Here is a 17,527-nt window from a genome sequence, read left to right as displayed (position 1 = left end):
GGTTAAAGAAATTTCCCCCTACACAAATCCACAGGGTAAATGCTTCTCTATAAACAGATGCACATAAATGTATTTTATAGATAGATAAAATATTTTATGTCATTGTTGAACAATCAGTAAATCAAACCGACTCTTAATGTAGGTTAAACTAGTAAATCAAACTGACTCTCAATGTATATTTGGCATTGGCCAATCTGAGAGCACCCTTAACGTCACGTGCTCTCTAACAACCAATCAATCAACGGCATCGGCCTTTCTGGAAAAAATTTTAGAAGGGAAAAGCACGCTACATCTGCTCTGCTATAATTTTACCACCACCTCCCGTTTTCCTCCTCCGCTATGTTTTTCTCAAGGGTTACCAATAGTCAATATTAATTTTGAAACGATGTTTTGTATTAATTTTAAAATAATTTTTGACAGTTATGCTGTTCCTTTATTAACTAGAGTCTTAAAATAATTTTTGACAGATTACTGTTCCTTCATTAACTTAGATAAGTATGTTATTGTTGTTGTTGTTTATGTATATTATTGTTAGGCGGTATTTGTGCGGTATTTGTTCACCCAGATATGGGAAAATTATTTTATATGTATGTAATTATGTTGTTTTCGGCAAAATAAATTTGCCCGTTTTCAATCAATCATGATTTTGCTTATGAATTTCCCCATACACAGTCCACAGGGTCAGTGCTTCTCTATAAACAGATGCACATAAAAATTGTTCTCTTCAGTATGTATATGCATTTTTAATCATCATAATTGTTTATTATCATATACAATTTTATTAACATGTGTTGCTTATTTTTTCTTTTAAAAACAGGGAGATGTAGTATCATCGTACATGATGAACTTGAGCTGACCTATGTATAATGCTTGTTTGCGCATGCTCCGTATTTCTAGTAAATCTAAGATCACATGTTAAGGGTTTACAGAATAAATTTATATCTTGTGCTGAACACTCGTCGTGTTTTACTTTACTTCATTGTATCAACGCACTTGGTTTAATTTCTATTAATTATTGTTCATAATAAACGAACATTACAACAAAAGGCGTTTTGAGCTCCAAACCCCAAGTGTCTGTGATCAACAGTGGTTGAAGAAGTACACTTCTCTTTCTCAATGACTTTAGATCTATTGGTATCTGAAGGTGTATCTGATACTTTACTTGATTCACTTACGTTTTTCTTTTGAAAAAAAGCAGTGATATTTTTGGTATTTTTGGAGTCGGACAATTTAATTTTTTTACAAGTGTAAATTTTTATTATGTGTCCAGTTATGCGACATTTTGAACTTTGCCGTAAAGCAAAAAATTTAGTTACAGTTCTACTAATGAAAACGATTTAAGTACTCGAAATTATTAGTTAAACTTCGTACATTAACTTACCTTTGTAGCGGTAAAATAACCGTAAATATCTTTTTACATCTAAAGATAGATTTTCGGTTTTTTACTAGAGTTAAGGTCATCTATTTTTAGCTTTTGAAAAAGTACAGCGTCATGTTTCGCGAGACAATGAAATGTTAACAACTATTATGCATACCCCTCTAGGGTATAATACAGTATATTGCGTCATGCCTAGCGAGTCAATGAAATTCTATACGATCAATGTGCACCTCCCTCTAAGCGGATATTAATAGGTCACGGTTTATTTTTACATACAGGGATTTCATGTTTTCAACGCTGTTCGGAAGATCGAAGAAATCTTGAATATTTTCCTTTTTTTTCTGTTAATTCAGTTCTTAATTCTGCAGGGGATTTTCAAGCGATTGGGGAAATTTTAGGACCAAATTGGGGGAAAAAAGAGGCTAGTTTGGTTGGGGAAGTAGCCGATATTCGGCGTCTTTAAAGAAGGGTTTTTTGGCCCTGTAAACAAAGTCCTTTAAGCCCTGAAATAAATAAACACAGTCCTTTATGCCCTGAAGTAAATAAACACAGTCCTGACCGTTTGAAATAGCGAACCAATAAATAATGAATTGAATTTTTCATGACAAATAACACAAAAATTCATTTAAACACTTTACAGTTTATTTTTTGCTTTACCGCAAAAACAAGGTTTTTTAATTGGTTTAATAATAAAAACGAATTAATACTAATAACAGTTTAATTTATTATATCGTTTCATAGAGCAATGGAAGGACATTTCAATATCATCTTAAGTTCAAATGAGTATTAATAGATTGAGCATGACTAATTCTTGCAACAGTCCTGATTCTGGACAAAGTTTATATTAATAATTATTCTAGTTACATTATAGTTAACATTTAAACAAAACTATCAACATATAGACTCTCTAGCTGTACATACATTTTAGCTGGCTAAATATTGGGTTATTTCATTTACAAAATCGAAAACTGCCTCAAAATCCGACAAGGAACCACATGTATACATGTAGGTACTATATACATTTACACGATACCATCTCCATTTACATAGAAGTATCAATCACAATAAATGCCTGTACAACTTATCAGAAAAAGCTGTAGATAGAAAATGATTCTGATTTAATCAAGGTCAGTTAGAAATTTGGCCGGCCTGCTTGCATGGTTTCTACAATTATACACTGTTACCAGTAATCTAAGATAAAGCAATTTTAATAACAGAAATGCATATCTATGGAACACAGTGACTGTCTTATGTGATCAATGTTTTTGCTATCTTGTAAAACGATGATATTATTTTGTCGTTTGAGCATGTTAACATGTGCAATTTACATCATGTCTTGTCAAACGATCATGCTGACTTGTTCAAATAGCACGTTAACTTGTCCAATTATCATGATGACATGTGCCGACCTTGACTACTGAGAAAATGACTCCAGAATCAATAGATTTCATCTCATCAAGTCGCGGACCAACGGACCGTCGGGCGCTGTGCAAAGCAATATATAGAGGCACCGTAGGGAACGTGTTACAGTATCGCGTTTTTCGGTTACAGTATAGAATTTTCAAGATGGAGGATTATTTATGGGAAGAGAGGTAGGTGATTTTTATTCAGGTCCATACTACTAGTAGTTTAGTTTCTAAATAATGTGTTTGTGCTTTGCTTGTAAGGAACAGAATCCGGTATCTAGTCATATATTTCTTCAGACCCTGCACCGCAGATTTATCTCTAAATTGTCTCATAAATAGGCAGATTTGACGGTCTAAAAATTTGAATCGAGAGACCATCGCATTTTTCTCCCATTCCGACATTATTTAAGCATGCCTAGATAAAGTAAATCTACAAAACGTTAGTCCTTTATGTTTAGAAACGTTTATAAAAGAAAATAACCAGTTGAACCTATTTTCCTGTTGGTAAAATGCGTTTGAAAAAATAAACAATGTTACAGTATAGAGCGAGGTTAATTTTGAAAGGTTACAGCATAGACCTAGCGACTTTGATCCAATTTTGTTACAGTTTATACCCAGATTTCTGTTACAGTTTAGATACTTGCCAAATTTCAAACAAAGTTCGTGTATCCATTATTTTTATGAAATAACTCATACCTTTCTATTTAATACATTCTTGAAAGGTTGTTTTACTTTTTTTCTTCAGCAGAAAAGTTATAGTTTCCTATTTTTCTTACTTTAAGTTTCAGATTGAGACTTTTTGCAGAATAAGTAATGTCCTAAGTAAGGACTGTTTTCACGACAACAACAGTAACTTTTATCGAATTGTATTGAGAGAAGAAAGATTATTGCTTGATTTCATTACACATTATAAGAATGCCTATTAGTAATAAAATAGAGAAAAAAGAATCCTTAACAGAAGTCCAACACGGAAAACATGAAAATGTTGCAGGCTCAGTTTGATTAAACCTGTTCATGGACGGTAGTGGTAACTGCAAGCTACCGTCCACGCCTCCTAGCACCGGCTTCAGCAGAATTCACATTAAACATGAACTGGTACACTTCAGATTTTTTAACATCTGTGGATGTGTTCATATGGCGGTTATCATGGAACCTTCAATGTGACACGTTATTGCAATTCTATGAAAAGCGGCATATTACCCCCAGGTAAAAAATTGCGTGTGCCCTAAACGAGAATACAATGAGTGAAACTAAACAAAATGAAATTTTGAGAGGGGATCGGAGGTTATGAAGCCTGCATACCATAGATAAGCTGTCAAAAGACACAATTGACAAGCAGGCAATACCCTAAGAATGATTAAACAGTATTTAAGTGCGCAATACTGCAACCTTAAATTTTTTATGTTGGAATTTCCATGTACAATAATGTATTTTGTAAGTATTTAAAAGGGTTTGTGAACATTTTCAATTTTGTTGTGTTGAAATTTCTTTAGGGATTCTGTTTAACTCTATTTTGTTACGTTTGGCTTTCTTTAAAATTCAACGACACTAAGGTCATGTGAAAACATTCCTGCTTTAGTGTTAAGAAAGACCCCAGATACCCTCTGTGAAACATTTCAGACACGAGCGGGCACCTGACTAGAACCACTGACTTTCCGTCAATTAGCTTGATAGATTTCTCACATACAAAGAATCCAAAGTCATGATTGGATTTCAACTACAGTAAATGAAAGATGATTTGAAGTCGGCGGCCTTATCCCGACTCTGCCACTATTATGTACCTCCATCAGGCTCACTAGAGAAGATATTGTAATTGTCTGACCTTAATTTATACTCTATAACTTTCAATATTATTTTCTTTTTCAGAAACATGAAAACTGCTATACAGGATGTCTGAAATAAAAAAAAACGACTTTTAATTTAATAATGACAAAATAATCGTAACTTCAACAAATAAGCATTCGAAATGACGCCATGATCATGATTTGATTTGAATGCTTTTGGTTCGAGATGAGAAGGGTCTTTAAACATTGCCTTTTTTCAAGGTAGCAAGACACCTCACCCCCCAGACACTTCACCCCTCAAATTTTGAAGACACTTCACCCCTTAAGACACTTCACCCCCCAAAATCAGTAAGACACTTCACCCCTCATCCAATTTTGTTCTATAAAGTAAATAAAACAAGTTGGTCAACAACAAAATGCTTATATATGTTTATATTTTTTTTATTTTAGTATTATTTGATTAAAAAATTTGCATATTATCTTTATTTTTACTAAGTTTAAAGCTGATTCAGGTTAATTGGTTGTATTGCCAAATGATATATCACAGCACTTTCATCCATTAAGTGTTTATTGCATGTCACCTTGTTAATTCAACATGTTGATTAGTTGTTTATTCAACGGTTATCTCACAATTGATTAGATAATTGAATTAAAATGGTATAATTGTATGAGAATTAAATTTATTCTTAATAAATAAATTAAATAAAATGAATATAAATGAATATGAATGAATGAATCAGTTGCTTTATAAAATATAGTAAATATAAATTATTTATCATCATTATCAGACACAATTATCCTGCATTTAATACAAAGATCATTCATAATGGCATTTATTAAACAAATAAATAACACCAGTTATGTAAATTAAGCACAAGGTTAAAGCACAAACCATCACCAAATGAACGTAACTCAATGATTATTATATGGTAAGAATCAAACTGAAATCAAACTAATTAAGTACCAAAACTTCAAGAATTAAATCAACTCAAAATTTATTAGACAATGGCTTAAAACAATCAACATACTCAATCACTATTGAATGTATTTAACATAATCTACATAAATAATTGTTTAACACAAAATTAAAAAAAAGAGGGGTGAAGTGTCTCAATCAAATTTCTTAAAATGGGGGGTGAACTGTCTGAGGGGTGAAGTGTCTGCAAAAAAGTGCCTAGGGTGAAGTGTCTGGGGGGTGAAGTGTCTGTAAGCCTTTTTCAAAACCTATGTTTTGGGTTTTCGTATCCCCGATTGCAACCAAAACCACTTGAACAACTTAATTGGTAGAAAGTCATGTAAATTTCATCACATTTAAATTTAGTCAAGTAGTTACTGAGCGGATGGGATTGCACACACTTGTGTACGTCAGACGGACGAATAGCCATCGGGCCAATAAGCTCACAGAGATTTAAAAGTCTATGTAACATTCATACATTTTACCTAGTATATATAGAAAATATCGAAGTCTAAACTGTAACCGAAATCTGGGTATAAACTGTAACAAAATCGGATACAAATCGCTAGGTCCATGCTGTAACCCTGCACAAATTACCTCGCTCTATGCTGTAACATTGTTTATTTTTTCAAACGCATTTAACGAACAGGAAAATAGGTTCAACTAGTCATTTACTTTTATAAACGTTTCCTAACATAAAGGACTAACGTTTTGCAGATTTACTTTTTCTAGGCATGCATAAATAATGTCGAAATTGCAGGAAAATGCGTTGGTCTCTCGATTCAAATTTTCAAACTGTCAAATCTGCCTATTTATGAGACAATATAGCGATAATCTGCGGTGTAGGGTCTGAAGAAATATATGACTAGATACCGGATTCTGTTCCTTACAAGCAAAGCACAAAAACATCTTTTAGAAACTAAACTACTAGAAGTATGGACCTGAATAAAAATCACCTACCTCTCTTCCCATAAATAATCCTCCATCTTGAAAATTCTATACTGTAACCGAAAAACGCGATACTGTAACACGTTCCCTACGGTGAGAGGAGACATAACAACATGATGCAAGTAACACACCTGTCGTCGCTTGAAAAACGTTTTGTTCTATGTGCCAATTTGTTGTTTTTGAGAAAAAAGCATGTAAAGATTTAGTATTGCATTACTTTTTTATTTATTGTCGGATTTTGAAAATTTAAAAACTACTAAACGTGATGTCGAGAGAACATCTCAATATCGTTAAAGATATATGGATATTAATATTTCCTTGCTTAAAAACCTAAAAAAACATTTGGAGATAGAACAGTCCTTGTAACTTTTTTTCAAAAATTGTTAAAATCAGAGTGTTCAATGTGACTTAGAACATTATGTCTTTTAAGGTGAATTGATTTATATCATATAAAACAGTATGTTTTATCTTTAAAAGGCTGCCAAAAATGCTCTCGGCTAAATATCCCTTGATTAGTTGACTTTGACACTACACTATTTCTTAGACCATATGTATCCAACTACAAGAACTATGACATTCGAAATATTATTAAAATCTTTAAATCCATTACATAATTAAATGACATTTAAACAAATAATTTAAATAAATAAAGATAAAATACCCACATAAATTCTGTAGACATTTTATCTATTTTTATAACTTTGGCCACGTTCAAAGTGATTCATTGTCTGAAAGAAAGTTATAGCCGCAAACGGGGAAAGAAAACTTTCAAATTTTCTAGAATGCTGGAAAAACCTTTCAAGATTTTTTTAATGAAAATTCAAAAGATGGTCAAATTCAAATTCCTTCCAAAAGTATGAAATGGTAGTAATTATTTTGTTATGCTCTTTACACGTTCTGTTTGTGTTGGTAAGAAGTTTTTATAATTGAAGGTATGTAAAAAATGTTTCTATAACTTAAATAGGCAATGAAAACATATCTGCTAGAAAAGACCTTAAAGGTGGAGCAGGCATGACGTATATTTGAAAAATGTCATATTTAAAGATTGTTCGTGTACAAAAACATTACAAACATAATGCTATATAAATATTCATTTAGAAATTCAAAGTCAAATTACAAGACAAACAAAATATACGTATAAGAATATTTTTCATTCTTCTGTCTTTGGTATAAAATGTGTTTACTTTAAAGCAATCTAAATAGTTATATAACATTAACGCAATCGAAAACATATATTATATGTAAACGTTTAATATCTATGAATTTTCTTAAAGGCCTTTTTTGCCCAAGAAATGCTTTTATCTTAATCTCAAAAGACTGATATTTGGAGTTCTGTTATAGTTTCCAAAATATTCCACATTTGTCAGTAACCTTAACCATATTATGCTTCTGTTTTATATTGGCAATGAGTACAGTCAATTTTTTAAACTCATATGTGTCTGTTATAAAGATAAATAATTGGTTTCTGAGACAGAATGTTTCTTACGTTAAAGAAACTTTAGAACATTCAACAAATTTTTTTTTTACGAATTTGTTTGATGAAATTGTATGATCACAGTTGTTTCTATCCGAAAATACTCATCCGAAATTACTTTTAAATCATGATCAGTTTTGCTTGTTGTTTCATCACATGCAGTAAATTTACAGGACTTAATGCTAAAATGTCCATGATTGGAAGGAATAAACGAATACATAATATCATTCAATACTTATATTTAGTATTAATATAAACAACAAACCATCTAACTCAAAATGTTTCGTACAGCATGGCGGGTGTCCTGCTATCACGTGATTTGATGCTATGTTTTGATACGATAATTTTGAATTTAGAACAGTATGTTGCATATATCCCACAGGTCACGTGACATTTATCGACGATATGATTGGTCCAGTAAGTTAGAACAGTCTATTTATCAAGACATACTAAATTTGTGGAGATAGAACAGGATGGTTTCGTTGTACTTTATTTATAAAGCTCTGAAGCACTAATATAACATGCCAAGGAGATAGAACAGTCCATTACGGACAAAATTGTGTATTTAACTTGTTTTTGGAAAATTTGGAGATAGAACATTACAGTTTTCAAGCGACGCTGTGTAGGCATATTACAGTCAGCGCCAGATAGCATAAACTCCACTGCAAACACAAAAACTTTACCTTCACTAGCGAGATAATCTAGATCTTCGTATCCCTTTTCTGATTTCCATACAGCGGGACCTTGTGTTAAGGCCTCGCACACTGGTTTCCCGCTTTTAGCATAAGCGGCAAGAAGGGGAACTCTAAATTCTTCCCGGTATTCTACAGCCTGTCTTATGTATTCCGGGAATCTGTCCTGGTCAAAGTTCACGTTCGTTAACGTGCTGAAATGAAAATTAAATAACATACTAGTATATATAATTAGTATAATTATTATAACATACTAGTATTGTTCTATAAAATAGTCACGAGAAACCTGTCACGAATTTTTTTTTTCAAAAGTTCCTGTCACATGACTCTGTAAAATTTATAAAGTAAGCTTTCAGCTTATTCACTGGTGAAAAAAGTGAGAAAAAAAACTCAGTAACTCTCATGTGTAAAATATATTCAATGTACATTTATCTTCTCTACTGAAACAATGTATGAAAACATGCAATTGCAATTTCTCCTGTAAGTACATGTGTATTATATCTTACCTAAACATTGCCTTTTTTACAAAATCATCACACTCTTCATTAGAATATACACCCATATTGATCGCCCTGTTAGCATGTACGGCTAGTCCTTTGATTACGTACATGAGTAAATCTTGCAGGGCGGCGACCTGTGGTGATTTACCACATACCCCCACCGTAACACACCCACGCCTTGACTTCGTCTGTTCACACTGGTAGCAAAACATATCTGTAACATAATAACAATTTCTGGACATCAAATAATGTAAATAATAATTAACATGCTAGTAATATTCTTACTTAAAAAACAACATATTTATGAAAGGGTTTTAAGATGAATTAAATAATATATCATTATTGAAATCACTGGCATCACTAATGAGGATTTACATTTCGTGGTTGATGCAATCATTGGTCCACGCTGTTACCAGTGGTGACTAACTGCGCAAAAGCATTTTTCCATATCCCTTGATTTTTATAAACATATAATTTATCACTAAGAAACATTGACTATTGTATGATTGATTCGAGAGTCACTATTTACTACACAAGCACTAAACTATTTTAGTTTGCCATAAATGTATAACTACCAACATCTTTATACAAGCCATATAATTTTCAACTGTTTAAATAATAATTACTATCGTTAGCAAAAGCGTCAATGTTCGACGCACACAGGTCCCGGTCGTATTTATTCAAGCCGGTGACTAATTACATAAGTGAATTGACCAAGCACACGGTTGTTAAGGACGTTGTGCGATTGATAAACGCTTAACTGATATATTAGAATGTTAAATAATCAAGATTTTTTGCAAAATTTGAAAAAGACAACTGATCAGTTCCTTCAAATTAATTTGCTTAGGTCAGTGATTTTTTCGCGTATTTTACAGTATTACCAAAGCATAAATGCTGTTTCCCCTAGCCAAAATGCTGTATTTTACCCTAAAATGGAGTCATGTTTTCAATTTGAACAGAAGAAAGTTTTGTAACAGTAGTAGAAAAATGGTTAATTTCCAAAATAAACATCTCTAAAAGAGAAAAATTGAAATTTGAAATAGTAAATTTGATTAGAAGAATGGCTATTTTACATTCCTAGTTGTTGATTTCAGCTTTCCCCTTTTTTGATTTATTGCATCGCCCCTGTAGCAATGTTTAAAAAAAAAAAAAAAAAAAAAAAAAAAAAAAAAAAAAGGCACGAAATGCATAAATGAAACAAAACTGTAACACTGATACTATAGGGAATATCATAGAATTGTACATTGTATTCCAAACAGGTAATTTATCACAATGGCAATTTATCACAATTGCGACACAACATGTATTACGATTGATTAACCGAAATAATTTTTCTGCTGTTACCTGCATTTACCTGATAAGATAACTTAACAGATTAATGCAGATTTTTTTTGTATATAGATATCGATAAAAATGCACGTGTTGAAATGCGGAAGTATGTGTTTGATAAAAAAATCAAATCGCTGCTATTTGACCAGGACGTTGTCAAGTCCAAAGTTACGAAAATATTAAATGGCATATGAAACGAAAATAACTGATAAGCAATCATCACCTTTTTATATGACTTTATCAAAACTTTAATCGGTCTAATATTTGTGGCGAGCTCAGTCACTTTGTGTATCCTGAAGCGCACGTGTTGTCGAGTCTACGACCGAAACAAGAAACAAACCACTACATTTTAAAGTATAATTATAATGATTTACACAATCGGTATTTTTAAAAAATTAAACTTACAGCTATAAACGGTTTGATTCATTCTATTTATAAGTAATTGTATGAGAAAAGCTTGTATGAGAAAACGTAACATGCTTCTTTAAATCCCTATCGAGGCGAGACGACACATGACAGGTCAAGGTCAAGTCATGGTTAAGCACCTGGGATGAATGATAATTCGGGACGATGGCCCTACAAAGAGCCGTTTTGTGAAGAGAAGACGCCAAGGATGGTGATGTCGTCTCATTGAACCATTGTACACACATGAGGATCAGCAGGACTTAGACGTTCCAGATGAGGTAACAGGTGCGGAACAGCAAGGTCGGACGTCGTAGGTCCCGGGCGTATACGGTTAATTCCGGCGCCGGTTAATTCCTACGCCCATTATTAACAAAAAACAAAACAAAAACACTTATTAGTTGTCTACACACTTGGTATAATTAACCCTGATTTTTGATTTAATAATCGTAAAATAAAAACATTTGATCAATTTTTTCAACGGCAACTTTACGTCATACTTAAATATAACGGGACTGATTATGGGTAATCGCTGAGGTGTTACGAGTACAAATTTTCTAACATATTTTAATCAGTTTATGATCAGTAACACGGTCTAATGAATTATCCTGAGATATCCTTTTTATTTCACTGTATAACGTACGTAGCGTATGATGACAAAAGTAATACAAAAAAAATCAACATTTTTATGTTACCAGTGTCAAAGGGAGCTGAAGTTTTCAATAAAAGTCATAGGATTTGTTGTTATAGACTTACATTGAAGGGATGTCATTAAAAAAACAGCTTTAAGTAATTCACGAAGATTTTCAAAATGTCACTATAAGGAAATGATGTGTTGAGGGCCTCATGGAAGATTGATATGTTGTTCAAATGAGTTCCATCGTTAAATTACTAACGTCTTTATTATTATTTTATTAATTATTATAATTATAAGATCTATTATTATTATTATTATTATTATTATTATCATTATTATAAGATCTATTATTATTATTATTATTATCATTATTATTATTATTATTATCATTATTATATACCGCAAACAAGAATGGAAATTATACAGAGGATATTGAATGAGTGTATGTTCGATGCTTTAATTATTGAATGAGTTGAATAAAATTTTATTATGCTAACTCTAGCGAACCTATTATTTTATTCAACAATTTCAGTAAAGTCACTAATGAACCTAAAAGAATAAAATATACTTTTTTTCCTGGGACCGAATAATTATTTATTAATTATATTCGTTCGAAGATTGATCACATACCCAAAATAATGACTGCTAAATGTGCAAAAGAACCATTTTTCATTGACAAGTCTGACATTTAGCGCTTCTCTATAACGCAAATGACGTCACGTAAAAATATATGCACGGCCGCCGTGCAATAGGCGTACTGTACCATTTTACCGAGTCGCAAAATCGGCACGGGTATGCGATAAATGTGCTCACAGTGGTGTATTGCATTGTATGTATGTATAAACTATCTCATTGCTCTGTATTAAATTGATTTGTTGTTGTTGTTGTTTTTTCTTTCTTTATTGCACATTATGTGACTAAAAAATGTATTTTAACATGTTAGTTATAACGATGTACCTATCATGAGTGTGTGTACAAGCTATGAAAATAAACTATGTTTTGTTCTGTTAAAATAATCAGTTATAATTTGCTTGGTTTTCTGCCGAGTTTAACACATACATGTAGTTTGGTCATATCTCGGCGATAAATCAACCAAACCCGTTTTCCTGGATAACTAACCAGTCATAAACAATTGTTCCGCAAGTGACCAACTAACGTTATACTTATTCCACATGATTTCTGATTAAGCGGGGAGAGACAAATGGCCATGAAAATGATAAAATGTCCGAGATCTATTGTCATGGAGAAATTTTGTCTGGTCGGAGGATCGAACCAGCTACCCCTGGATTATTGCTCTCCCTATTGAGGTAAGAGGGCGTACAAATAATTAGTTTTATAAAAGAATGCCGTGGTTTATGTGATAAAATGGTTGAATTTATTGTAGTAAAACATTATATTATTATTGCTGTCTGAAAATATCGTGTTTATAAACTTCATTGTGTGACAAGTGAAATTTACGTTCACAGCGGTAATTTCATGTCAGTATAATGGATGGGTAATAGAACGCGGGTGAAGAGAATACAGCCAGTTTCAATATCCTTACAAGTGTCGCTTCCTAAATTTCTCTTAAAATTAAAAAAAAACACATTAAGGCCTATTATAATGTGGTTATATCTATAATGTTTCATGCATTATAGGCGTACGTGCAGGAAAACATTCAGGAAAACTTCCCGGTTAACTTATCTTATTATAACATGAGTTCACATTTTTGAAAGTCAACCAAACGAATATGTAAATTAACTTGAAAACCTCAAATTTCTTTATTTATAAGTTAAATCCATTCAAAATAACATTAAGACATTCCATTCATATAACTTATAATTAATAACATGATAAAGCACTAAAGTATTGTAATGAAACCTAGCAGAAGCATTATTTATATTAAAAAAACAACAACTTGCATTTCAATATTATATTTCAATGATTTTTTTTATTATTTTATTATTAAAATGACATTAACAAGGTTACTGCCAATAAATTATCATTATCAAATTATTATTATTATTATTATTATTATTATTATTATTATTATTAGGCTATTTATAATTATTATCATAATGAATATTGACTGAATATATTGTTGTTTCCTTGTGTCATATAGCAAAAATACCCATATGTTATATATGACAATTCTTGTACTGTAAGTTTCATTTGTTGTTTTCTTTCTTGTTTCAAAGCGTTAAAGTACCGCGAACTAAGAGTAACACAGTGCAGCACATCATTTTGGACAGATCTAATTGTGTGTGATATTAAATTGAAAATAGAACATCATCTTCGTTATTATACTAATACAAAATGTATTATGAAACTCGTTGAATAAAATAGATCTAGATCTAATTCAACTCGTTAAATAGTGAATCTAAACTCATTCAATATCCTCTGTTTCACAGAGACATAAACTAAACGCATTGTTATTAAGAATACAAACTTATCTACACATTCAACATTATTAAGCATACTTTAAAGGCGGGCCTGATTCTAGTGAAAATAACTTGACGTGTCGAAGCTATATTCTGGGATTTTTTTCTGGGTCAGAATCTCGCTTCGCGAAGTACAATTAGTTCAATTGTTATAGGCCTGCTGCACTATGACTGAGTATACCCACGGGGGAGGAAGTGTTACACGAAGGATGGAGTTCTTATGATAACTTGTTCAGGAGTTCTTGTGATAACTGTCACGGAGTTCGTAGGAAAACATCTGTATATACTACAAAAACACTCGTTAAAAATGGTTATTTTCATCTTTCCAAAATGAGTTTTAGGTGCTGAATTAAACTTTAATGATTCAAGATTGTCCTTACATCTTGTATTATTCTGTCAAAAACTGATTACACAGGCCATTTTTGAATCGCCTCTTCCGTCAAATCTGAGTTTTGAGTAAAAATTTTCCAAATTATTTGCCAATTCACAAGTATTGAAACTTGTTTATTTCTGGGCTTCATTCTTTTCCATACATAATTACCTAATTAAATGCAAAAAATTGCAAACATAATTTAAAGCATCGGCCTAACAGATTTATACCGATTTTTCAAAAATGTCCCGGAGTTCTTGTGATAACTCTGAAATGTCACAGAGTTCTTATGACCTAACTTTTGTTATTGCAAGTGTGTTCCTTTGCGCTAAATCACGGCACGTTTTAGCGTTTTTAGTTATTCATTGAGATTGTAAATCATTATGACATGTAATACGCTCATCCTTTGCGCAAAAAATAGGATATATAACGTTGGTTTTCGAAGTGAATTTTAGTTCAAGAGATATTTTTTCTTTCCCCCTGTTTCTTTTTCATAGTATTCTTTTTTTTTGACTTAGATTTCGTAGACTTGAAAAATGATTTATGTACTGGTTTCCTTGCAGTTTCCGGCCCCTAGCATGGTTCTGGCCCTTTATCATTTTCATCCAGCATACAGTCTATTTTTTTCTCAGTACAGCATCTATGTTACTGCATCAATCAGTGAAACATTGTTTTCTATGTAATACAGCAGTTATAATAGTACAAGCGATTAATATGTTTCAGAGTTTTGTCTGTTGGTTTTAAGTTACATTAGAGGACTTGCGACACTTACAAGCAACACCTGGGGAATTATAGTTTGAATGCCCATGCACAATAAATCCCATCCTAGGTAAATCTGGAACCTGGAGGGACAGTTCAAATTTTTTCGAGAGATTAGTAGTTAGAGTCAACCGCAGTTGAGTTTTTATCATGTATCGTACTTTTTTTAAAGACATAGGTGTGGAAATTATCCTGGTTATATACTTATTCATTATGGTATAAAATGATACAAATTACTTAGCCTTTAGGTAAGGGAAGCATGCCTATATATTGTCTGCTTAAGAAAGGTGGTTGCTTAAAACATGTGAAACTGAGAACAACGTGTACGTTTTGAGAATTTTTGTTTTGTTGTTTAAGCCATTATACTGCTGAATATCAGTGGCTGCTGGTTCAATTTTACTGTAGATGATAGCCTATCACCTATTTATCCTTTGTAGACACTTGAGACCAACGTTTTATCCACATTTTTTGTGCAAAGGATGATCGTACTGCATTTCATAATGATTTACAATCTTATTGAATGATAATAAACGCCAAAACGTGCCGTGATTTAGCCAAAGAAACACACTAGCAATAACAAAAGTTATCATAAGAACTCTGTGACATCTTCAGAGTTATCACAAGAACTCCGGGACATTTGAAAAATCGGGTATAAATTTGTAAGCCGGCGCTTGATGTTTGCAATTTTGCATTATAAATAGGTAATTATGTATGGAAAGGATGAAGGCCAGAAAAAAAAAACGGTCAAAACTTGTGAATTGGCAAGTAATTTGGAAATTTTACTCAAAACTACCAGATTTGAAGCAAGAGGCGATGAAAATTAGCCTGTGAATTAGTTTTTGACACATAATACAAGATGTAAGACAAGCTTAATCATTAAAGTTTAATTTAGCACCTAAAACTCATTTTGGAAAGATGAAAATAACCATTTTTGACGAGTGTTTTTTGTAGTATATACAGATGTTTTCCGGCGAACTCCGTGACAGTTATCACAAGAACTCCTGAACAAGTTATCATAAGAACTCCATCCTTCGTGTAACACTTCCTCCCCCGTGATACCAAAGAGCTAGATTCTGAGATACTTTTTGTTCTGTGTCAGGATCTCACTTGGAGATATTGTCGATAGCTTATATCAAATCTACAATTACATCGACTAACTTACCCGGTTTTTTAAGGGTGTCAGCGGTAGGGGCAGCAGCCGATGCCCGTCTTGTCTGGACAGCGTAACATGTTCTGACGTAAGCCGTGCCATTTCTATTCACAGTAGTCTTTGAAACTTGTAACGACGGAGCAAATGCCCGCTGACATCTAAGTATTCCTTGACGAAGCATAACCTTTTTGAAATGTGACTATCCGAATACACGTAAAGTTAATAATAAAATAAAGCGATAAAACCTTGATATATCTTAAGTTCACTGTATGATATATATTTGAAATCACACTTTGAATTATTAAAGAAAAAGAACACAATTCAATGTTAAATATAGGACGTCATTTCGGGTCGAAGCATGATGAAAAGTGTATTTCGTTGTTTACATTTTACTGTAATTCGACCTTGACATTTATTCTATCATACTTGATCGAATGCTGGAGCGTAGTCTACACACCGTATTACCGGCGGCAGTGATGGCAGATCACTGCAGTGATGGCAGATAGCTAAAATTTACCACTCGGTACAGGTAGGTTATAAATTTGGTTGGTATTATTATATTACACAAATACGGCCCATTTCATTGCTATGAAACTATTGTCCATTGACTGGAGATACTGTTAGGTAATTTTGGACTCGTTTTTCCTGGTTTTTGACTATTTTGACAGTTCAAATATTTTCCTATATTATCAAGTTCTTGAAAAACACGACAACGTGGATACATTTCTTTAAATTTTCATGTTTGAAATCGCGTTGTATGTGCACCTTATACTGTTGTTAATATTTTAGCATAGTAAATGTAATTCAAAGGCAAACTACAACGCGATTTCAAACATGAAAATTTAAAGAAATGAATCCACGTTGTTGTGTTTTTCAAGAACTTGATAATATAGGAAAATATTTGAACTGTCGATAATATTATCTTAATCTCCATTTTACATTAACATATATTGTTTTATGATAAACTGATGTCCACAGATCTTGTCAGTTGCAATGTTAATAATCTTCCCTATATTACCTCGATTTAGTTACTTATAATATGCAGCATTGGCGACGACTTAGTAAATTTCAGGCTTTATATGTCATAAAGCGATGAACCTCGAGAAAATAATGTCATATGCTAGCAAATGAATATCCACTTACTGAAGTTACAGTTGTAATATGCAAATGGCGTTATGTCTTGAAAAGGCAGTGAATTATGCGCTGCTAAACTTAAGATACATATGGTATTGTATGCATGTAACTGACAGACACAACAGATCAAGCACACATGCATGAATATAGAAAACTGAATTTCTTCATCTTAATTGCTCTATTTATAGT

The 17,527-nt window shown here is 32.3% G+C and overlaps 1 protein-coding gene across 1 annotated transcript in view; it reads right to left on the bottom strand.

Moving 5' to 3' along the window:
• The window catches only part of LOC132738586 (hydroxylamine reductase-like), a 41,041-nt gene extending 24,426 nt beyond the window's left edge, over positions 1 to 16,615 (bottom strand). The window contains exons 1-3 of the mRNA XM_060726116.1: positions 16,217 to 16,615; positions 9,144 to 9,351; positions 8,629 to 8,831 (exon numbers count right to left, since the gene is read on the bottom strand). Of these exons, the coding sequence (XP_060582099.1) occupies positions 8,629 to 8,831; positions 9,144 to 9,351; positions 16,217 to 16,385 (580 nt within the window). The 5' untranslated portion in view covers positions 16,386 to 16,615. The remainder of the gene's footprint in view (positions 1 to 8,628; positions 8,832 to 9,143; positions 9,352 to 16,216) is intronic.
• Positions 16,616 to 17,527: the final 912 nt, after the last annotated feature.

The sequence above is a fragment of the Ruditapes philippinarum genome, unplaced genomic scaffold (genome assembly GCF_026571515.1).
Source record: "Ruditapes philippinarum isolate M1 unplaced genomic scaffold, ASM2657151v2 ctg3474_1_1_1_1, whole genome shotgun sequence".
In the NCBI taxonomy this organism is placed as follows: Eukaryota; Metazoa; Mollusca; class Bivalvia; order Venerida; family Veneridae; genus Ruditapes; species Ruditapes philippinarum.
This window is presented reverse-complemented; position numbering and strand designations above follow the sequence as displayed.